General features: G+C 39.7%; 1 protein-coding gene across 2 annotated transcripts in view; it reads right to left on the reverse strand.

Moving 5' to 3' along the window:
* The window catches only part of SMOC2 (SPARC related modular calcium binding 2), a 177446-nt gene that overhangs the window by 58728 nt on the left and 93068 nt on the right, over positions 1-25650 (reverse strand). For both annotated transcript variants that reach the window (XM_034765188.1, XM_034765189.1), the window contains exons 6-7: positions 20554-20604; positions 19695-19769 (exon numbers count right to left, since the gene is read on the reverse strand). In XM_034765188.1, the coding sequence (XP_034621079.1) occupies positions 19695-19769; positions 20554-20604 (126 nt within the window). The remainder of the gene's footprint in view (positions 1-19694; positions 19770-20553; positions 20605-25650) is intronic.

The raw sequence follows: 25650 nt of genomic DNA on the forward strand, positions 1-25650 counted from the left end.
GGCTGGGTGTTCCTGCTATAGCTTCAATAGTCACCCTTGTAGTCTGCTGCTTAAGGTAATCCTGCTTCTCCCCACCCCCAGCTCCATGCAATTTCCTCCCTTTTAAAGGTCTCCTCCCTATCATATATGATTGATAGAGCAGGAAGGGTGGGGCTAGCCCTGCCCACAGGGTCTCTCTGACACCTTCCTCATCCATCTGGGATCTATATATCCCATTAGAGGGTGGCCTAACTTGGCTCTGATGGTTTGGAAGATTATCATTTAATAAAATAGTTGAAAACTTCAAAGTGTTTATAAATTGGCTTATACATCTGATCTCTTTCAAATAGCCATTTTGCATTAAAGTAAGTCTTATGTCCTGAAGATCTGAGATCAAGCTTGTCATATAACATCTCAGAAATGAAAGGCAGTAGTTCATTTTTGCCAAATCTTTTTTGTTTGTTTTTTTGTAAGAACAAATTGCAAACTCAAGAAAGCTTTCTGGTAAAGCAGATGAAATGAATCAATATTAATTAGATAATAACTTTTGGATCCAAGGGCTGTGTATTTACATATCACCAGCACAATGGGGCCCTGGGAGGCTACCATAATACAAAATAAAATCATCATCATAATGATAATACATTCTTTTAGGCCATTGATCAGTGATGTGACATCAGGCTCAATAGTGATCCAAAGGAGTTGAAAAGCTCTCGTCACAAAGGGTTCTTTCTAGTGAGGAGATGAGCATCTTCAATCCCCTTCACTCAGTGAGATCAGACCCAAGATAAACAAGGAGAAAATTATAGTCTCCTGGTGCTCTTGTACATCATGAGTTCCGTGGCACCCCAGTATATAAGCAAAGCCAAATTCGGCCCACATCATTGATTTGTATAGGCAAAAGTGAGAGCAAAATTTCCTTCATTTTGTGAAACCTAGTTTCCCATTGAACAAATAACAAAGGAGAGGTGGTGGCTTCTATGTGTTGCTTGATACGGCTGCATAACTTTTCCCAAATTGAGCAACCATATAGCTTTCCAGTTGGGAAAATTACAGCAAATGAAAATGATTGACTTTTTCCAAACACAATAGCTAGCTGGCCAGTTAGTTGCCCATAACGATCTAAAGCAGGGGTTCTCAAACTGGGAGTCAGGACCCCTCAGGGGTGTCACAAGCTATCAGCCTCCACCCCAAACCCTGCTTTGCATCCAGCATTTATAATGGTGTTCAATTAAAAACACTTTTATTTATGGGGGGAGGTCACCCTCAGAGGCTTGCTATTTGAAAGGGGTCACCAGCACAAAAGTTTGAGAACCACTGATCTAAAGGCTTCTTCATTACCTGAAGTTGTGCAAGACTGCCATGTTTACTTTGCAAGTCTATTGACCAGTAAACTTCGGAGTTTTCTGCCAATGGAAAATCTCTTTCATTTTCAAGACAACTGTTTCACTTTTTCCACAAACCTGTGAAACTGGAATTCTTTGCCAGGTGAGCTGGTGGTGAGAATTTATTTGAGTAGTTCTACCAAAAAATACAGTCCATATTTAGGCACTTACACAAGCAACTCAATTTACCGGAATGCTGAGCAACCGCAGCTTCCATTCAATACAAAAGGACTTGTTAGGGAACAGCATCAGTGGAAATCAGGCCATGTAAGTGCCTGAATATGGATTTGGGGCCTAACTTTAAGCACCTAAATTATTTTAATTTCAAAGGTGCCTAGAAGCACCACTTACTGTAGCTGGTGCCACATTTCTGCCATCACTCTACAATGCTAAGGATCCCGGCATTACCCAATGTCCAGCCTTCTTGCTTAGTTCTAATCCAAGCATTCCATTTACATTTTATCTTCTAACTACCACCGGCTTTCCAAGGATATTGCCGACAGCTCTTCCAGACAGTCAGTTACTGGACATTACACCTCCCTCCACAGTACAAACAAGGAGCTCTGGGAGGCACTGTGTCCCTTTGAGGCACAGAGCTTCTCAACACTCCCCATGAAGCATTGCACTATCACGTGTGATTCTGTATAGAGGGTGAATTTTGTCTCTGTGCAGGTTTATGTGAGATTAAGTCCTGCAGAGGTCTTGTGCTGGCCCTCTGCACGGGGATGAATTTCACCGATAGTGCACTGTCTAGACCATAGGAAGTTAGTGATCTTAATTGTAGAGGTAGGAAAATCAACACAAGCTGGAACCAGATTAGGATGGGTGACTGATTTTGGCAGAGTTCTGTGTCCAGGAACAAGGATGAGCCACAGAAGAGCAAAGCCAGTATGAATAATCTAAAATCACTTCTTTTCAGCTCCAGCAATGTTTTTATATAGTTTTACGCAGTCTATTTTTCATATGTTTATAGTCAGCTCAAATGGCTCGTCTTGTGTTTTGGTTTCTCGAGCAAAGCCAGACCTTTGGCTTGGCTCTACCTTAAAACTTTGTGAGTAAAACAAGGGTAATGTGAATTAAAAAAAAAAACCCACCTCACCTTCATCTTTAACTGATGAAAAGAAGGAACATTCCATTGTAGTCAATGGAGTTTTATGAATGCACAAGTATGGTACATGTCAGTATTGACCAGCAAACTTGGTGCATTAGTAAAACCCCCATGTTCTTTTGAAGGATGTCAGGTCACTAAGCTATTGAAGATCTTGGGCCATATTTGGTGGTGTAAATTGGTGCAACTCTATTGACTACAATAGAGGTGTGCCAACTTGCACCAGCAGAAAAGTTGGCCTGTGGCATGCACTGAACTAGTTCTCAAAGGAGTCTGAGATCAGACATGGCAGTCGGGTTAAAGGCTTCTTGAATCAGTTAAATCATAGCTTTCAAGGATGCATAACCACTATGCTTAATCCTTTACAGCCCAGTGTTTCATATGATTACACTAACCGCTCAGAGGATAATTACTTTTAAGTGTTTAACCAGCCACGGAAATAACTTATATCAATGGAAAAAGCCCTACATAAATAAATGCTTAATAATCTATGGCATATGAGGGTAGGGAGCATATTTCAGAAAGTGCTACGTTTCCATACGTGTTTGCTGAGCACATTTCCCAAAAATGTTTTCATCTCTCCCCCGTCCCTCCTTCCCACCGCCACCTACCCCAGAACTCCGAGTCATGTGTTTAGTTTGAAGCCCTTAGTGACAAGGAGAGAAAATCCAAAGGGCTGGTTTTGGCAGAACTCTTCAAATAAAACAGATTCTAAATATTTAACTTTGCCAGATAACCAGCATCACAGGAAGCAGTGATGCTGGCCTTCAGTCCCCTAATAAGGCAACGTTTCTATTACAGTTTATGTGAAGGCAGCTCTGTGGTTCTTTCTATCTATTACTTTTTGTGTGTTGTTTTCTGTTTCATTTGGGAAGATTTAAGGTTGTTTGATAGTTTGAAAATAAGAGGCAAAAAATGAAGCACATGCTGCACATGACACTCCGAGGAGGTTGAGCAGTTCTGAAACCAGAGCCTGTTACAGATTAAACCTGCATATTGCTCTAAAGAAATGTGTGCCAGTCTGATCAGCCAGTGACAGAATTAATGAAATTTGCAAAAGCCTTTAGCAGTGGGACTATTTCCATCAGCCCAAAGTGGGATAGAAAAGCCTGTGTATTTGCAGCCCTGCTTGCCTTTGATCCCAGTTGCGGGTAACTACAGCACAGTTCTACCTGCAGCCAGTGTCATGGGTTATCTGGGAGTGCGCCTTACTCATCTGATTTTACCCAGAAGGGGACAGCACAGAAGAAAGCCTTTGTAAAGGCTCTATTTCACATGACAGCCACATCCTCTGATTTGTCTCTGGCCTTATGTATCTATTACCTCTCTCTACTCTACATTAAGTGCAGTTTTCTGGAGGTGGGCTCTTTGAAGCACTCAGTTGCAAGGGAAAGGGGTGAATACAGTGTCATAATTTATCTGAATGTAACAAAAGAAGCAAGACAAAAAGGAGAAACAGCAGATGAGAGAAGTTGAGACTGAGACATACTCAGAGGGAGAAACAGGTATATTCTCGTCACTTCCCCTCCCATGTTAATTAGAAAGTCCAAGAGCATCCACAACCCAAACACAATTAACTTCCTTCAGATCAGATCTCACAGTCTTCTCTACTGCTAGGAACCTAGACATTTCACTCAGTTTCAAACTCTCTTGTACTTCCAATATCATCCAGGTTTGTAAATCTGCTTACTGTTATGTTTGATACATCTCCTGTACCAGATATTATCTCAACCACTCCTCTGCTGAAACTTTTACTCATGCCTTCATCAATCTGTCCAAACTCCATCTGCGCTCCCAGAAGTAGAGCCAGGATTAGCTCTCAGGAGTGGCTGGCTACACGCCACGAACTTAAGCCATTAGACCACACTGCTTCTCTGCAGTAGTTAATGTCAGATGCTTTCACATACCATGCTTTGTAAGCTGCTTAAACTTTCTCATCAATGACTTCCTGAAGAAGAAAAATTGGCACAGGAGCTATGTTAAAGATGTGATAGTGATGGGCATTTCTACTAATTTTATGATTATTTCATATTTATATGCCATCATAAAAGTTTGCATAGCACTTTGCAGGAATAAATAGAGAGAGTCATTGCCCCTAAGAAATTACAATTTGAAGGTACTGATTTAAATGGAGTAGAAACTTGGACTGGGGTCTCTCCTTTTCCAAGTGAGTACCCTAACCACTTTGCTAGTTGGGAAGATTAAAGAGTACTTGATTGTTTGAAAATAAGAGAAAATTAAGGACACACAGCACATTACACTCCTAGAAGATTGGGCAGTTCCAAAACTGGAACTGGGGATGGGGGGGTCTGCCCTCTCTCACACTCTATCCTGTTCCCTTTCACCTACTCCGCCTCCTCCCCCCCCAAAAAAAATCATGAGCCTGAGAGAGATTTCTGTTTAAACTGATCCATTTCTGTAAAACACTCCCACAAACCAGCAATTTTTGACAGAAAAGAGTTACATCAAAACATTTTCGACCAGCTCTACTCACACTGGCAGCTCTCGAGCAAGAACCACCAGCACCAAAAAATGTTACATGTGGAAAAATTGAAAAAAATAACATCACAGAGGTGGGGCAGAAGTATCCAAGCATATTTAAAATGTACTTCCACATTATTACACCTCAGAGGATAAAGTTGTTCAGGAAGGCAATAAAGAGGAAACTATCAGGCTTTGTTCTCTCTGTTGGAGATACAAGCTAAAGGTCAAACTGAGTGTAGGCAATATTCCTACTAAAGTCAAAAGGAATTGTATCTATGCAGTGGATGCAGGACTGGGCTATGTATATGCACTATTGCTGATCCAGAAGAGTAATATGTCACATATTAGTTGCTTGATTTAGGGAAATTGGGTTGACTCTGTTTGAGGGACAAAGGGAAAAATCATTAAGAAGCTTACGTTTTTTATTCCTCACAGGTCTGCCCTTATCTCTTCCTAACAGTGGTGATGTACACCAATTTCTTTTGTTGACCTGAAGCATTGATGTTGAATGCTTCTTAATTGCTCCTGATAATGCAAAATTTGCAGCTCAAGGAATCTGCAGGTTCATAAACATCTTCAAAATGTTATTAAATGTACCTGGGCAGCAAACATTCTCAGACTGCGAATTAATCAGTTTACTCAGTATGCATTTTGGTAGCACCAAAAAGTGGGTTGAATATTTTAATACCTAATATTTTGAATACCTTTATTCAAAGGAAAAGCAGACAGAAATTACAAAAGCTTTGGGCCTGATTCTCTTCTCATGTCATCAGTTTTACAGTGGAATAAATTCGCTGCCTTCGATGGAGTTACTCCTGATATACTCTGCTATAACTGAGAAGAGAATCTAGCCCATTGAAACTAAACAGTCCCCTCTAATAGTCATTTGCTATTATTATATTAAACTGTTTACTTTATGAGCATAAACTATGGGATGTATGATTATTTTAAAGAGCCCTGTTCCATCATTCTGGTGCTTCAGTGATAGGGAAGAAGAAACTCTTCAAACAATTGATATTCATATCGACATCTTCTGCTCTTCTCTTTTTTTATGGCATCCACACAGAGAAGTGGGGAGTAAGGCTCCCCCTTGTTCATCCCAGTAATGCTACCTAGATAGTGGCTCCAGTTTGGAGGAAGTGAGATCAGAAGTTACATGCTCAGTACCATCCCCTGTGAACAAGTAGGAGGGGAAGTGACAGCCCGGAGTGGAGAGTGGGAGTCACACTGGCTCCACAGCCAAACCCCCTCACTAGTTGGAGTAGCTGGCCAGGAATCTAGGGGCAGTAAGCTGCATCCTGAAATGGGGTGAAGTAACTTAAGCTATGTCAGTAAAACTTTTCTCAGTCAGGGATGTGAAAAAAACACACTCCTGACTGACAAAAGTTTTACCGATGACAGCGCTTTGTTGTGGGATACACTCTGCCGCCGACAAAGCTACTACCCCTCATTGGGGGTGGTTTTATTTTGTCAGCAGGAGAGCTCTCTCCCAGCGATAAAGAGTAGCTACACTGTGTACCTTACTGCAGCATGGCTGTAGTGGCCCAGCTGTGCCACTGTAAGGTGCACAGTGTAAACATAGCCTTAGTTGTCCAGGGACAAAGGGGACAGCAGGGATGTACTGACATCTCTTTGAGACACAATCCCTGCCCAGAGCTCCTCTTATGCCAGCACAGCTACTCACTGCCCATACTTGTATCCCCAGCCTAAGAGCTGAACCTAGCCTTTAACTCCAGTGGGAGTTGCAGACACTCAGCACTTCTCAGGATTAGGCTCTGAGTAAGGTCTGCAGAACTGGGTCCCAAATAATTTTCTCCTGTACATTCCTGCCAGGACTGAAGTTCCAGTTTTGCTGGCTCAGGTCCTTAGCTGTGGCTGAGAAGTGCTCAGTGCATCTTAGAATAGGCTTTAATCCACCTGGACACTCTCCTGCTCCCGGACTGGCTGTAGGCTGGTACAGTCCCTCAGCATAACTTCTAAATTATGTTGTCTGGCAAGGATCTGGGGGTGGGGGGAGGGCAGTTTTGGCTGCCAGAGATCACTGGGACACAGGACTGTCCACTGTGCCAACCACATGGAATGAGAATACTGTAGGAGCCACAGTGTCAGCTCTGCAGCACTGGAGGATCCCTATATGTTGTCTTTATGGCTGCCACAGTGGAATGGCACAAAGCAACCTCAGTGCAGGGGAGGTTCAGGGCCTACTTCTCTTTTGAAAGGATTGATAAATGTCACAAACATTGGAAGCAGTGTAAGGAAAGCAGCTCTTGGTGCTGCTTGAGTTGCTTGTGTGACACCATCAGTTCTTCCAAAAGATGCAAGAACTGCATTAGCAGATAAATAAAACCTTTGGCTTTCTTTTAAAATAAAATATCATACTATCGTGCCATTTCCAAATGTGTTCTGTTAATGGTTTAAGCTCTTACAGATTTGTGGGCTTAGATTTTCCTTTCAATCCACTTTAGACTACATTTTAGCATCTCTTCAGCCCCCTAGAAAGAAGTTTTTAATAAAAAGCAATGGAAGTGAAAAATTACTCTAAATGGTTAATGTTATTTAAAGTCAGGTTCTCACTGGAACCCACAAAAAAACAAAGTAATTCACTACTTGGGTCGATAATCTCTCCTAAACACCACAGAAATCGTTAATGATATTAATAAGGTTAGTTGAATTTTTTGTCAAAACTGTTTTTAATGGAAAAATTGGGTTTTCAACTAACTATTTTTAATTAAAAGTGTCTGCTTTCCATGAAGACAATTGACTTTGTCAAAAAAACCTGAACTCCAAGTTTTTGATTTTTAGCTGTAAACTGTAATGCATCATGGGAAATGTAGTCTAACTCAATAGTCCAGACCATAGAGGAAAATGCAGGCAGGAGACATCCAAACTACAACTCCCATGAGGCATCATTGTGACAGGTTTGGGGCTAAAAAAAAAATGTAGATTTTCAGCTGAAAATGTATTTTAATTTTTTTGCCAAAAAGTCGGGGTGTGTGTGTGTGAATTCTGACCAACTCTAGATATTAGTTTTTGTCTTCTCTCTTTCTTTATATGTTTTGTACAACAGAATATAAGACCAGAATTTTAATTCACATTCTTATTCTTTTTTAAACGTGATTGAATGTAGAAATTTGGATTTCCCTTTTTAAACTAAAACAGATACCAGAAACAGCTTAATGAAAAACACTAGCTGTACTCTTCAGTCTCTGCTTTTTCTCCAGTAACAAAAATGTAGTGTAACCTGGCAATGGCAGTTAATATTATTTTCAGGCATTGTAGAATGCAGGGGCAATGTAGAGTCTAACATTTATGTGGAACACAGTTGTAAAGAAAAGAGGGAGATGGAGTGGGGTCAGTGGAGGAGAAAGAAGGCCACTAATAGTATAATGATACTTAGCTGGAAGGTGCTATATAAGTGCTGAAGATCTAGATACAGTTTCAGGGCTTGTCTACACACTACAGCAGGGATCTCAAACTCAAATCACCATGAGGGCCACATGAGGACTAGTACATTGGCCTGAGGGCCGCATCACTGAAACCTTTTCATACAACGATACAAAAGTATAGTCAAAAACGAAAAAAAATGAAGAGTAATATAGTATGCTATTAAAAGTCAATGTATTAACTTTTTTAAAACTGTAATGCGAAGAGGGGTTTTAATAAAATATAAACACCTGTAACTATTCCTTATATGGTCAGTAACACTGATGATGATCTACACTAACAGTCTATCAACAAAGCTGTAATGGCAGGAACTTTTTAAAGGAACTATTCATACAAAATACGTAGCCACTTTTAACAAACATTCTTCCCAACTACTCACAGCAAAGAATCATATGTGCTGAACTTCATACCTCAGACTGCTCATCTAGTTCATGAAGCCCTGCCCCTGCCCTGCCTCTTTCCACCCCTTCCCTACCCCCATTCCAACCCCTTCCCCAAAGTCCCTGCCCCAACTACGCCCCCTCCCTGCCCCTATTCCAACCCTTTTCCCAAATCCCTGCCCTGGCCCCACCTCTTCTCTGCCTCTTCCCCTGAGTGTGCCACATTCCCCCCCCCCACCCCCGGAAAGTCCTAAGCGCTGCCAAACAGCTGTTTGGCGACAGGAAGCACTGGGAGGTAGGTGGAGGAGCGGGGACGCAATGCACTCGGGGGGGCGAGGAGGAGGAGGGGCAGGGGGTGAGGGGAGCTTGGCTGCTAGTGGAGTCAGTGCCTATGGCGGGCCGCAGAAAATAACTCTGCAGGCTGCGTGTTTGAGACCCCTGCTCTACAGCAATGCACACTATGGAGGTGTGATTCCTAAAGCTCACTAATTTGTTTCACACTAATTGGTCAGTGTAGACCCTGCTGGTGTTCACTAGAAGGTCCCTAGCACACTTTAACATAGTGCTGTTTCAAACAGTTTGAAAATTTTGGCTTAAGTCTTTTGCCCAAGAAGGCACAGCAAATCTTTAGCAGAGCCAGGGTTGGATACAATATAGTCCATGCATAAATACGTATCTCTGCATTAACACATGCCTTTTGTATCTCTCTATTAAAACATAAACAGCTAGACTGACATGCAGTTTGGATTTATGTTGCCTAACAAGGCTTTTATGACTATGCCGTCTGATGTCTGGTTAGCTGTGCAGGGCCGGGGTGGGGGTGGAACGGACATTCATCTGAAAATGAAAGAACTAAGACATGGCTGTTTTGTCATTAGTTGCTGCAGAAAGCAATATGACATAATTAAAAATAGTTCAGTGAAGATTAGTATCTTTTGGCACCAAATTTTAACATATGCAGTAAACCAGAAATCATCAACCTGGCATAAACCAGACTTTTTTTTTTTCCCCACTGTGGGGGTCCAATAAAACTGTGGAACATCCTGAGCATAAAGGATATCAGCTGGATGTAAAACAGAACTCTTCTTCTTTTTAATAGTTTAGGATGGGAGGATCTTTCTCCATGGTGGGAGGAAGAAGTTGGAGATGCCAGAACTTCGGACTTATACGTGTTTTTAGCTAATATGTAAAATTAAAATGAAGATAAATGAAAATGCTTGTAAAAGAAGGATTATTAAAGATAGGGTAATACTGTAATGGGTATAATCCAGCAGACTGTAATTTAAGAATGTGTCATAATATACAAGCTCTCTGGGGAGGTCTGGAAAGGTTTATCTTCTTGGAAGAGGCTGAGAGAGAAGAAAGAAAACATTGATTTTCCTTTACCAATTTAGGACTTTTAAAAAAACAAACAGAAAAAGGACAAAGAGTAGTTGTCTTCACTGATCAGGAAGCTGGAGAACATTATGTCCTATTTGTGTAATAATGAAATGAAAGCTAGGGCTGCATTAATAATTGCCAGTGGCAACTGGGGTAATGGTGTACCACTAAGAACCCATGGTGACCAATTTATTGCCTTGCCTTAATGGCATATTAGGTTGGAAGTTTCTGCTGACCCATTTCCAACCCATCAGCAAGCAGTTTGCCTTTCAGCTGGCAGGATGTATCTTGGAATTGGACTTTTTGATTCTGAAACCCTTTTGATTCTTGATTGAAAGCTAAAAATAAATCCCCAGAATTTCAAAATAACTCACCATAAAAATGTATAATAAGGTCTGAGGTATAAGAAGATATGAGGGTGGCTCCTACACGTCACCGCAGTTTCTTAACAATGTTGACTTTACAATAAATAAAAGTCATAAATTATAATATACCTCAAGTAGATCAGTTAAATCCAGGTAACTGTGCTGTATGTTACCAGTCAGGGCCAGCATAAGGAATTTGGGGAGGCTCCAATGCAGTTGTTCTTGGAAGCCCCCAATCTGCCATCATCTCAACCTCTCCTCCTCCACAGAGCCCCTCAAAATCATTCTCTCTTCCACCCACCTGCAGCTGCCCAAGCAATGTATTCCATGAATCCGTGGTCTTATAACAGCCATGAGTTCCACCAGTCCCTAAAGCCAGGTTTGTGGCAGTCACAAAATGTTTTTATTTCTGCCATGTCATGTAGAAAACAGAAATGCTTTGCAGGGCCGCGTAGAGGATTCAGGGGGCCTGGGGCAAAGCAATTTCGGGGGCCCCTTCCATAAAAAAAAGTTGCAATACTATAATCTTGTGGGGGCTCCTGTGGGGCCTGGGGGAAATTGCCCCACTTGCCCCCCCCCCCGCCCCTACCCCGGCGGCCCTGATGCTTTGTGTGTGTGTGGTTTAAATTAGAGATGGGCCCACGCTTCAAAGTTCAGATGTGTTTCTGGATTTGAACTTTTCCCAAGTTTGACATTGTTTGGATTCTGGGTTTAGGTTTAGGCTCAGGCTCATCTCTAGTAGACTGAGATCCCACTAACAGGATACATCTGCAGGCTAAAAATGACAAATATGTTTTAAGAGGAAATTGTTTAAAATGAGTACCTCCTTCCTCTACTTACCCGCCAAGACCTGCGTTCAGGCCCTTAAGGTTCTAAGTTTCTCCTGCTACAGTTGCTGGCATCACTAACTTGTAATGTAGCATAGGGAATGCAACTCCCTGCTTTGGATGTCAGTGATGTCTTCAGCTGTTGCAAGGAAACACAAAAACCCAAGTAATCCAGGTATTGGCAAAGAAAAAAAACCCAATTTATTTTACATTTAAAATACATTCCTTTGCAACTAATGGGCCAGATTCACCAGGACAACTCTAGCTGTTTTGTTCTGCTCTTGAATTAATATTAAGAGCCACATCTGGAAAATGAAACAATATGTGAGAAGGAGTAAAAAGGCACAGAACTGTTTTTCATTTTCCGGTCTACTAGTTACTTATTTTCCTGATATTTCTAGAGGAGTGGCCAGTGGAAATGATTAGATGGGGCAGAGAAACAAGCTCTTAATTTCAAAGGAAAGAAAATGTTAGTTTGGGTCTTATCCTGAAGCCCTCAAACCTGCAAAACTCCTTTTGAAAGTTTTAGCCTCATTACAGAAGAGGCCGTATAAGAACTTAAATGTAGCGTACATTTTGTGGGGCCATCTGTACCAGAGTGAATTTTACCTGTGGAATCAGAGCCTTTGGGCTTTTCTGTAATAATAATCACCACCAAAAAATTCAGTGGCAACCAGTTCAGCGGCAACCAGTTGCATAAGTGTTACTTAACCCTGGAGAAATTACCAGTTAAGGAAAACTTTGTACAAACGCTGTAATACCCATCTGTCACATTAATCACACTCACTGACAGTCTCTGCCAGTAGTCTCAAACTGGACAGGCAGGTAAGACAAGCAATTATCTTACCCTATATATATTTAAAATAATTTCAGTCTTGATCATAGTTGTGCTGTTAAAGCAGAACATGTCATGGTACATCTTGTAAGAAAGAAAAACAAGTGCCAAAAGTATGTGTGCAAATTAGCCAGTTCGCTTATATTTCACTCAGCCCATATATATAGGGTAAGATAATTGCTTGTCTTACTGCCTGTCCAGTTTGAGTCTAAGACAAGCAATTCTCTTACCGTGTGTGTGTGTGTGTATAGGTTGAATGAAATATAAGGGAACTGGCATAGATAGATAGAATTACTTGTCTTACATGCCTGTGCAATTTAAGATAATTATCTTACCCTATAGATATATATACATACACACTGAGTAAGAGAATTGCTTGTCTTACCTGCCTGTACAATTAAATATTTGTTATTTTTCTACATGTAAAACCCTCATTTACAATAGAAATGGTAACACATCTTTTATGTACTGTATATTGTAGCTGTACTATGTGATAGAATTTCATGAATGAAGCTGCTGTAGGATTGAACCCTCAATAGATGATTGATATTGCCTTAGAACATAAGACTGGCCATACTGGGTCAGATCAAAGGTCCATCTAGCCCAGTATCCTGTCTTCTGACAGTGGCCAATGCCAGGTGCCCCAGAAGGAATGAACAGAACAGGTAATCATCAAGTGATCCATCCCCTGTAGTCCATTCCCAGCTTCAGACAAACAGAGGCTAGGGACACCATCCCTGCCCATCATGGCTAATAGCCATTGATGGACCTATTCTCCATTAACTTATCTAGTTCTTTTTTGAACTCTATTATAGTCTTGGCCTTCACGCCATCCTCTGGCAAGGAGTTCCACAGGTTGACTGTGCATTCTGTGAAGAAATACTTCCTTTTGTTTAAAACTTTTAATTTCATTTGGTTACCCCTAGTTCTTGTGTTATGAGAAGTAGTAAACAACACTTCCTTATCTACTTTCTCTACATCAGTCATGATTTTATAGACCTCAATCATATCTCTCCTTAGCCATCTCTTTTCCAAGCTGAAGAGTCCCAGTCTTATTAATCTTTCCTCATACAGAAGCAGTTCCATATCCCTAATAATTTTTGTTGCCTTTTTCTGAACCTTTTCCAATTCCAATATATCTTTTTTGATATGGGGCAACCACATCTTCATGCAGTATTCAAGATATGGGCATACCATGGATTTATATAGAAGCAATATGATACTTTCTGTCTTAATATCTATCCTTTTCTTAATGATTCCCAACATTCTGTTAGCTTTTTTGACTGCCGCTGCACATTGAGTGGATGTTTTCAGAGAACTATCCACAATGACTCTAAGATCTCTTTCTTGAGTGGTAACAGCTAATTTAGACCCCATCATTTTATACGTATAGTTGGGATTATGTTTTCCAATGTGTATTACTTTGCATTTATCAACACTGAATTTCATGTGCCATTTTGTTGCCCAGTCACCCAGTTTTGTGAGATCCTTTTGTAGCTCTTTGCAATGTGCTTGGGACTTAACTATCTTGAGTAGTTTTATATCGTCTGCAAATTTTGCACCTCACTGTTTTCTCCTTTTTCCAGATCATTTATTAATATGTTGAATAGGACTGGTCCCAGTATAGACCCCTGGGGGACACCACTATTTACCTCTCTACATTCTGAAAACTGGCCATTTATACCTACCCTTTGCTTCCTATCTTTTAACCAGTTACCAATCCATGAGACGACCTTCCCTCTTATCCCATGACAGCTTACTTTGCTTAAGGTAGGCTTCCTGCTTCTGATGTACTTAAAAAAAAATTGCTATTACTTTTTGAGTCTTTGGCTAGTTGTTCTTCAAATTCTTTTTTGGCCTTCATTAGGATTTAACTTACATTTTTTTAAAGGATGCCTTTTTGTCTCTCACTGCTTCTTTTACTTTGTTGTTTAGCCACGGTGGCATTTTTTTTTTTGTTCTCTTACTATGTTTTTAAATTTGGTGTATACATTTAGAAATATCAGATGTCTATTGCTTTGAAATTGACAATGTTATCTTAAACTGTATTGATCAAATACCAGTGCATTATTTCGGAAAATAAAATCAAATGTCAAACATGGTCTTTTCCTCCCTGTGCATATGTAAAATTAATAATGGCCCCAGATTAAGCAAATTGGGTGAAATCCTTGCTCCAATGAATTCAATTAGAGTTTTTCAATTGTTGGCCTCATTTAAATCATTTTCACTCATTACTTCAATGAAACTACTTATGTACTTAAAGTTAGGGTGAAGAAGTGTTAAAATTTCTTTCAGGCATCTTTTTTTGTTGATAGTACCAAGCTTTGAACAAAAATAATTTAAAATCACTCTATAAAAACTCTAGATTATGCTATCAACTAAGGTACACCTAAATGCCTATGCTAACAATAAACCACTTATTTCTTAATGAAATCCAATACAAAGTTATTACTATTGATACATAAATAAAATTAAACCTATACATTTATAAGGCTGTGGTTTTGTATCTAGGGACTCTGGTGACATATTATTTGGGCTTGACTCTTCCAGTTTGCAGTACATGGCTCTTGATGGTCTGGATTCAGGAAACAACAGAATCATGCGCTTAAGTGCATTCTTTATTTGGGAGGTTTTTCTGAATTGGGGGCTGTGAAATTACATGCAGTTGGGGGTCATTAAGTTTTACTTTTGTGTATGTATGGTACAGCACACCTGAATTACTTAATAATTTGAGGATTTTCTTCTAGGCATTAGTAATATCTTGAGCTAAATCCCCCTTCCCAGAGAAGTGTTCCCAAAACAGACTATGGAAAATCTTTCCCCACTAAAATAAATCTAAACAACAATCATGAATCTAACCAGTTGTATGCTAAACTTCACTTATTCACTCACACAGGCTTTCAGTCACTCTTCCTTCTCCTGTATTTTCACACACAAAACTACTACATACTTCACACGAGGAGTGTGATTTTTGTTTAATTCACAATAAGAGTGTGATCCTCCTCTGATGTAAACTGGCATAGCTCCATAAAAAGTTAATACAGCTACTCTGATTTACATGAATTGGGGATCTGACTAAAATGTCTTGGAATTTGCTGTTTGACAGCTATACATTACAGAATATGAATAGCTCTAGGAAAATATTGTCAGCCAGGTTCTCAACTATTGTAAATTGTCTTCAGTGGAGCTGCCCTGGTTTACAACAGCTGAGGATCTGACCTTTAATATTTTGGTCAATCTCACATAGAAAAAAAACATTATTTTTAATAAATGCAGAAAAAACACATGAAAAGACCTTTTCTTGGACTTTTTATAAGGCCATAGAAGGAAATTTGAAAAACATATAACCTCAGCACATACAAACTTTTTTAAAAGTTGGATAAATGCTACCAGGCAGGAAAATTATGAAGAAAATCATTTTTGAAAATCATTTGCAACATAAAAACACAGTTAAAATAGAAATATTCAGATATTTCTAACCACAGAAATCATTCTAATCACAGTCATCATAAGCCCTGATAGTAATGGTTTGCTGCCAGAAGTAACATTTTATCGACAAAAGTTAATAGACTAAACATTACTTCGCAAACACCTTTATTAACCAGCTAAGGTCTATTTCCCCAAACCAACAGACTGAAGGTGCACCAGAAACTGTTATATAATACTGAAATGTAATCCAGTAATTTCATGCTCTGCATCTGTAAATCTTCCAGTTCTTTGTGCTAAATTCATTTAGACTTTTTAAAATCAAAATTATTGGGTAACTAATGTAAACTGGAATTTCCCGAGCCATTATTTTCAGTTCCCCAGTTACTAAAAGCCAACACTAATTTTATTGGTTAATTATAAGTGGCAGGTCACTTACAGAACAGCAAATGTTTTACAAGCCAGTTATGGGTGAGGTACAATAAATACAATGTATTCATTTGTAGTCCTTAACCCATCAAAAGTGTTGGTACTTTCTTGCAAAGAATGGCACATGATTTTAAAATCACACATGCTTACATTACAATAACAAAATTTGTGAGTAGTTCTCTTGTCAAGGCGAGTTTATTTACTGCCATATATCTTCCACCATGACACAGTAAGATACATGTGTAAATACAAAATATAAAGGAGACAAAACAACACAAACTACTGACCCATACAGACTGTAAGTAGAAACTTGGATTTTACCAGATATTTATATTTGTACTCAGCATAGATTACAATTTTGCTGAATTTTCACATAGGAGGCCAGATTATTCTGTCATTTACACCAGAGCAATCTCATTGAGGCCACTGGAGTTACACTGTTACAACAAGGGATAATTTGGCCCATTAATGATAAAAATGGATTTCACCTCATTTTGTAGGTAAATTGGAGAGAGAGAGAGAGAGGCCCAAATCCTGCTCAGTTTACTCAAACGGATTTCAACAGGATTTTTCATATAAGTAAGGCAAACAGGTTTAGACTCACAGAGATTGCTAAGCAAACTGACTAAATCAGAGATCTATATTTAACGTTATGCTGCAGCTGTTTTTCATTTGCATCTCATTGGAATCAATCATGTGGCCATACCCAGTACATTTAGTAGTGTAGAGCCAAATTCCTCCTGGATGTACCTGAATGGTTTGAGACCAGTCAAGGAGTTAGTAGACTTGCTACCTTGGGGGGGGGGGAACAAATTAATCTATATTTCTAGGGATCTGAAAAAAGCTCACTACTGGAGTATAGGCTCAGTCTCCAAATGAAGGCAGCATAAGTAATTTGGCCGCTTAGGGTATGTCTTCACTGCTGAGTTATCCTAAACTAGCCTAGTCTGGGTGGAGTCTCACTACTGCAAAGCCCTACCTTGGCCAGACCTGTGTGGCTGCATTCACAATGCTTCTGTACTAGCTCGTGTGCTAGGATGGATCTCTAGCAGGATATTTCATGATTCTTAGTCATGCATTAAACTGGGCCACTCTCTGAATTCATTTGCAGTGTATTGTGGGAGAGTACCATACCATTCACGAAATTTGTCACACCCTCCCTCCATTACTTGTACTCTGAAAAAATATATATATTTTTTTGCAAGTTGGTGGAAGGAATGAAAAATGTATATTTATTACTAAATGTATAAGACTAGGTAAAGGTTATTAGGAAGTAGTAAACACAAAGTATTACAAACTGCAAACATACACATAAACAATTCACTTGATACTGACTGTCTGAGGCCTGGTCTACACTAGGGGGGGTGGGGTCGATCTAAGTTACACAACTTCAGCTACGTGAATAATGTAGCTGAAGTCGATGTACTTGGATCGACTTACTGCAGTGTCTTCACTGTGTTGAGTCAACTGCTGCCGCTCCCCCGTTGACTCTGCTTGTGCCTCTCGCCGAGCTGGAATACAGGAGTCGACGAGAGAGCGCTCGGGGATTGATTTATCTCGTCTAGACTAGGCGCGATAAATCAACCCCCGCTGGATCGATCGCTGTCCGTCAATCCAGCGGGTAGTGAAGACATACCCCAAGAGTCTTTGCTTGGCACTTTTTATGGCATTATAATTTGTGCATTGCTGAGTAGATTGTGCATGCACCAGACTTGAAGGTCACACTGGACGGTAGAGGGGAAACAGAGATGAGGCTATTCATTCCTTTGGTTTAGTGTTAGAGCATCTGATTCACTTGAGGGGTCCTGGGTTCTCAACTATTATTATATAAATTGCCGGTTTAGATCTTTTAATATCAATTATTAATCATTAAATGAGTTTTAAAATTAATGAGAATAAAAATTCATTTTAAAGGCATCATAGGCCTACTGTAGTTATGAAACTTACCAAATTGTTGAAAAGAACCCAGCCTGCACTTTTATTTGTCTGTTTGTTTTTTAAAAGGTCAAAAGCCTGAAGTTTCTCTCCCCCTTCCCCCCACCCCAGGAACCTCTTGCACCCTCTTGAGGGAACATGTCCCCCAGTTTACACACCACTGGCTTAGAACATCCCCGGAAGGTTCTCTTTAGGCCTATTCCTTTCTAAGTCTTAGTGATAGTCTCTTGGAGGGAGAGGGGAAATATTGGAAAGTATTGTTTTGGTGCTATGAATAAACCATAGAGTTGACATGTGGGGATTTGTGGGGCCCTACAATAATATACACTTTTTTCTTTTGAGCGCTGCTCATCTTCTTATATCCATTTTGGCCCCAATTCAGCAAAACACTTTAACTTGCTTAATTTTAAGTACATGCTTAATTTCCATTGGGACTTAAACATGTGCTTAAGTGTTTTGCTGCATCAGAGACTTTATTAACAATATCTCAGTTTTGTATAAATGCTTTGTACCAACTGAATATCCCTTTTCAGAGTCCCTTGCTATTTATCTATTATTCATGCACATGGCATTACCTGACATAGGAGCTCAATTAATGCCCGAATTAGGAAAATAACATATGAGGGCCTAGCAACTAAGGGTACATCTATACTTACCTCCGGGTTCGGCGGTAAGCAATCGATCCCGGAAGCACTTGCTGTCAACACCGGTTCTCCTGCTCCGTGAGAGGAGTACACGGAGTCGACGGGGGAGCCTGCCTGCCGCGTGTGGACCCGCGGTAAGTACCTTGTAGTTCGAACTAAGATACTTCGACTTCAGCTATGTTATCCACGTAGCTGAAGTTGCGTATCTTAATTCAAACTGGGGGGTTAGTGTGGACCAGCCCTAAGTGAGGATCTATTTGGGAAGTTTTCTACAGATCATCCTAGCATGGGGGCAGGATTTGTGGCCGTCCAAAGCTGCAGATTTCTCAGCACTTGAGAGATTTCACTGTGGGTCTTAGACATGTGCATAGAAGCCCAGTTCCACCCTTCTGAAAGCTCACTTGTGATAGACTAACAAACAGAGTAAGGTCAAAACTTTAAAAATAAAATGCAAATCAATGTCATCAAACCTATATTAAATTGGTCCTTGACAGTTAACGCACAAATTATCATAATTTGGCAGATGGCATATTTATAAAACAAGAAAGAAAAACCGAGAAATCTGTCTTTCCAGTTTTCTCTGAGCTGACATGCAATTTCTAATGGCATGTTTTCTCCCTTTCAGATCTGTCTCAACCAGATTTCCCCTCACACATATGCCCTACACCATCTTTTTCTAAGTACATACTTACTATATTGTACCAAATCGATTAAAAATACATGTTCCAAACAAAAAAACAAAGTATTAATGTAGATGAGAAAAATAAATGTGCCAGATCTGCAGCTGTTCGAATTGTCACAGCTCCCTCGATGACTTCAAAGGAACTGTGCTGATTTCCACCAACTGAGGATCTGGCCAAAAGCATTTAAGTATAAAAAGGGAAAATATAATAACCATGTTACATAATCTCTACATTACATCACAAATCTTTAGGACACTGTTGTGGTGGGAAGATGGAAGTATAAGCTCTGGTGTATTAAAATGATTTTCACTTCCACAATTGCAATTTGAATATGACTTAATAAAGTGCTTCCACACAACTTTGCAAAGTAAGGAGACCGCATATTCTTACCTGAATTTTTATTGGTTTTGTTTTGCCTACTCTTTACTTGCTCAGTCCATAATGTAGGGTAACGAGAAGCTATATCTAAAAAAATCAAGCATGACAAAATTTCCATTATTATAATTTAATAAACTAAAACAATCTGTAGCAAACAAATATTAAGTGGTCAATGAACAAGATATTATGGTACATGTCTAACAAAGAAAAGGGCACACTGCAACACTTTAGAACAGCTACATTCATGCATATAGCAGCAGTGAAAAAATATGGTACAAACTGGCACCTATGTTTTAATATCTTCAAACCAGATTCTGCCATCCTTATGCACAATGAGTAATAACTGACTTTGAGTGTAGGCCCAATACAGCAAAATAGGGCTGATGTGGCATGTAGGCATTGTGTTGGCCTTCTGCATAGGGCTGAATATCACCCAATGTGAGGAAGTGTGGCAGAATATGGACCTTACCCTGTTGTCAGAGGGGATGTATAGGGCATAACGAGAGCAGAATTTGGACTTTAACATTTGAATTTGGCCCTTTGCGCTTTACAATTAACAGCTCAAGTTTGAAATTGCAGCATCTTCACTCTGAAAAATGACTGTGAACATGGCATTCTGGGATTCCATAGTTACTGTGTCTCTGGGATGTCCCCATGACATTTGCTCACTTTAAAAGTAAGATTGCTGTACTCTGGCTGTCCCACTTGGAAACAGGTATGGCAGGTTTCAGCCTCTTGGCAAATCACCAAAAGTGTGCTAAATCCTGTAATGTTTGGGTGCCCTTTCTCTAAGGTAGCAGTTATGCTACAGTATATGGTATATAATGTGTCATTCTGGCATGACTCTGTTACCATTCCTAAAGATGCTTACCTTCCTCATCACCTTGAGGCTGAGTCTCCAGCGCGGGAGCTGAGGCATCATCTGAATTCAGAATGGAAAAGATTTGCAAGGAGACTACAATTATGAGAGTAAACTAAATAAGTGTACATACATGGTTAATGCTAATGATTTGCACATAGCCCCGGCCGGTTAACAAACAACTTAAGTATTATATGACACATATAAACTACAAATCTATGACATTTAAGGTAACTGTTTATGTATATGAATGAACTGAGTGCAAGATTTTTGAGACATCAGTCAGTGAGTTGTACACTGCCAGGGATAAAAAAAAAAAATACTATGCATTGATTCCCATAGAACATAATTAATTAAACAAATATTTTCAAAAGAAGAAATTGATATAAACATAGAAAAGGTAAGCCCTGTGAAAGCAAAAGCAATCTGGGCAAGTGAGTGGATGTAGTCCTTCTACAGCCTAAAACAAAACCAGGGGTTCTTTTGGCCCAGCAAAATTCATTTTGATACGCCAACTCTTTTCACAAACAAGTTCCTTAGTTTAAAGAAACAGATAATCATTTGCATTGCTCTCATCCTTCAGTCAGCCATCCCCATCCCCTACAACCAATCGCCACTGCAAGAGAAGAGGAAGTAAAATGTACCGGAAATAATACAGTAAGGATAAGGATAAATCTTCAACTTATTCAAAAGCATTGCAAGAAATATATGTAACTAGAAAATCTCACTATAAAAAATAGTTCAAATGAGCAAGCTTTGGGAAACAGTAGTACATATTTTCAATCCAAAGACCAATTTTTAGCTATTTGAAGGGGTGAGCTGTTTATATGTTTTAATACGCTGAATGAGCCACAGTATGCAATATAACTTAATAGTCCGTATCAGCCAGTTGCTGACACTTCTTGTGAAGCAGAACTACCTCCAACATTATGGTGCCTGACCAGAAACAATATCCTCTGTGCAGGCGTTTGGCTACAGTTCCTAGAAGTCACCACTTCTGGGTCGCAATCTTGTTTCCAGATTGTTTACCCAATATTTTGCATAGAGGCTATAACAGAATATAGCTTTTTCATGTACCTATTTTTATTAGGATGATTGCAGGCAACAGTGAAAATGGACTATACCATCCACTTCCTTGCCATGGCAATTCAATAGCTGCCTCTTCCTGCTCCCTTGTCCCCACTACACAGGCTGGCGCTCTGTTGCCTTTACGTAGATCATGCAAGGGAGTGAGAAATAATCTGTCCCTTCTCAATATGAGGCCACAATTTACTCCTCAGGAACATAATACTGCTGAGAAGTACTAGATGGATAGCCATGCTATCCTAAAGTCCTCTCTCTGCAGAACAGGTAAAGCACAGCAGCAACAGTGGAAGTTTCCCAACCAATATTCTTCAACCTAAACTTGTGGGGGACTTCCTCTTTAGATGAGCAAGTCATTCATTCTCCAAATCCATTTAATATTTGGCCACTATGTTGATATGGAGGACAAGAGTGCACATTACTGTCAGTTTCACCAGTGTTTTTTGTAATATTCTCTGGAAAGTGGACTGAAGCCACCAACTCATTTCAGGCAGGACACCAAACACATGTAATTACATATGATTTCAATACTTACTATCAGATTGTCAACCACTATCTGATTCAGAAAAATATCCAGGTTTTGGAGGGAAGGGGGGGTGAATAATAAATAATACAAAAAATTAATTTGATTTGATTATATTTTCTAATTGTATTCCACCATACACTTTCACTAGATTGGGCATTTGTTCTTGGAAGTGATATTGCCTAAATTCAGCTATATTACTGGACACCTTACAGACCAGCAGCCCAGTGAAAAATATTCTAGGGGCAGCATTGTTCCATTAATGAATATCTTTGTTCAAGCGGCATCTAACATTAGTCCAGGACAATATTTTTTTAAAGGAGCTAAGGTGCCAAAAAGGCCTTGTCCAAACATTGGCATAGGGTTGGGAAGAGAGAAAACTTGTTGCTGGTGATTAATGAATCAGGTCTTTGATTTAAGGCTATCCATAGAATCTGTAAAAGATTGGCTCTCCACAGAACTGGGGGCAGTCAATAGGCACACCTGAGGCATACCTAACTTGAAGGGAAGAATCCCATTGGGACACCAGTAATTTCCTGTTTTTGCTCTTTCAGTCCACCTGCTTTTGAAAAAACATTTAGTGTTTGGAATGAAGATATGCAGAATTCATTCTTCAGAATAAGAACCAATATGGCATCATCACTATATAAATTCAGAGCAGTTCTAATTTAACTGGTTTACTAAATTCACAATATTTCATGCAGATCACACTGAATGTGTATGTTTAAACACAGCTCTGGTACTCAAATCTCACTTATTCAAAACATTGCCATGCCCCCGGCTAAAATCAGAGGAAGAGGATATGGCCTTGATTCAGATAACACTGGTCTACAATTTTTGAGAAGTAGTCTGCTTCAGAGATAAAATGTGCTATTTATTATGTATTTTGAAGTTATCTGTACTGTTCACACAAGTATGAGGCATCTCTGCTCACTTTGGCTAAACAGAAATGTGTCCCTTTGCAAAATCAAACACTGACAAATAAGAGAGCACGACACTGTATGATTTCTAGAGCTGATCTAGGGCAATTTGTTCAGCAGAATGATGTAAGCTTCGTTATGATTGCAACATCCATGACTTCTAGGAATAACATGATGCAATTCGTATTGTGTATGACGCAATACCAGCTTCAGATTGCATCATTCATTGTTTTGCCTAAAAAGCAAGTACTGTTCAAACCCAGCCATAGATTTATTCATAGATCCAGTCAAAGATGTATTTGAGTCATTTCTGGTTTAAATTGAGATCCCTTCCCTTTATACCTCCGCCATTCCCAAGTCAAGGGTCGTATATACTGATCCAATAGCATATCTTGAAAACTAGAGCCAATCAACAATTTTAAGCATCATTTTCGTTCTCAGTGACCCAGAATTAGTAAAGTTTGACTACATTTATTTCAGAAGCATTTTGGCTGTAGAGCAGTGTAACAGCGTTCTTCAGCTAAGATAGACCTTTTTTTCTCCTGAGCGGGAAAGAGGTTAAATTTCTGGATTGTGGGGCCACTAGGAAGGTGGATTAGGAAATGTCATGTCCCTGAAGCTTTTTTCCCTACACAGTTTAAGAGCACTGCAGAAGCGCAGCTTCAGTCCAGTAGGGATCCTAATCTTCAAAGACCTGAAAGTTTGCTCCTGCAGTGCTTTACTCTTGGAATAACCAAAGCAAAAGACAAGCTTCATTCGTGTGGGGCTTAGAAATACCACAGGAATCTTGCTGGCCATCTATGTATGGCCTGTCAGCTATTCTATTCTATTCTATTGATTCTGACTCTTCAAGGAATTCCTGGAGGAAGGGACTCTCCCAGAGTCTACTGTATGAATTGTAAAACCAAAGATGGATCTGAAATTCCTGTAACTCATCTGGTAGTATAGTTATGTAGTTCTCCCTAGATATATTCTGATGTTTTTGACACTGCTACTTAATGCAAACTGCAAGGAAAAGACAGCTTGGAAGAAGGGGGTGGGGGGATTCAGCTACTGAAAAGAAGAATCAGGAACCTCCTGGGAAACAGGACATCTGCACTTTGTGCTGCAGTTGTGCTGGTGAATAAAAACAAGGCACAAGTCAACTGTAACTGTGTAATGTCAAAAGCAAACATTCTTGATGAAGAAGGCAACATAACACATGCACTCTGTTCATCTCTGACCCCTGGTGATATAGATGCTGTTCATTCAGGCTTTGCAAACAACTCAGCTCTCACACACGTCCTCATCAATAATCATTAAGCTTCTGGCATTCTATGGCATTGGCTTTATGGAATTTAAAATCTGACTGCCACCTGACAACAGAACATCTCCTAGGTGATGATAATACCCATGAGTGCATTAGGTTTTTGAGGGAAGTAAGCAAATATTATATGATATAAAACAAAGGTGTATCAGTAGAACAATACCCACCTCAGATGAAGACACACTTTTCTCCTCCCCCCTTCCCCCCCCCCCCCCAGAGCTATGAAGAGAGGCATGCTGAGAGGACTTTACAGAAGATACTCTGCAAGGCTGACTCATACAAAATCTTAAAATATGAAAAATGTTGATTAAGAACACTCTGGGCATGATTGAGAAATAGGACCCCAAGGTATGTCTATAATAAGATATGGAAACTAAAAAAGAGTCAGACCTCTTTAGCCAGATAAGTACCGGCAGATGGTTGACCTCAACAGCAAATAACACAACTGGATGGTTCAGTGTTCTACAACATTTCCCTTCATGTCTGGTTTCGGCCCATATATATATATCAGGCAGAGTTGAATGAAGACAGGAAGGCTCATTTATTTAATCTTCACCACTGCTCAGCTCTCTGGAGAAAGGCTCACAGACAAAAACAAAAGGTTTCCATGACCCAGGCAAGTTTTTTACATGGGAACAGTTAACGTCGTTCACACCGAAGAATGAAATTCATGACCCAGAGCAAGCTTCCCTAGCAGTCTGTGGATAACTGGAGGTCAGTGGAACCCAAAGGCTATCTGGTAAACACATGAAGGAAATGTTTCCTCTGCTGATTAACGTATCTTTTAATAACTAACTTTCAAACAGTTACTGATTTTCTCAACATCAAGCACCACTTACATTGGTCATATTAAATTCAGGCTAAAATTCCTGCAAAATCATAAATCAACTGTAACTACATTGGGCCAAATAGTCTTTTTATTTATGCTGGCATAAATCTGGAGCAAATCCTTTAAAGTCCATTTACACCAGCATTACAGAGAGTATAATTTGGTTAAATATTTTCATTTACCTTTAGAATTGCTACTTTTTTATTTTTCTTTTGGTCTTCACTTTATTTAAGATAAGGGCACAAATTCATCCCTGATATAACTCCTTCAACCTGGGTGGAGTCACATCACACAAGAACTTGCCCCAGGAACATGAATTATTATAGGATCTATACAGGAGGATGTATCTTTAATAGCAGCAACTCTTTGGCTATGAATGTAAGTCATCAGTTGAACTCATCACTGTAGAGAACAAAGTGCCAGGCCTCAGATGAGTCAAGTCCAGGTT

Source organism: Trachemys scripta, chromosome 3 (assembly GCF_013100865.1).
Source record: "Trachemys scripta elegans isolate TJP31775 chromosome 3, CAS_Tse_1.0, whole genome shotgun sequence".
NCBI classification, from domain to species: Eukaryota; Metazoa; Chordata; order Testudines; family Emydidae; genus Trachemys; species Trachemys scripta.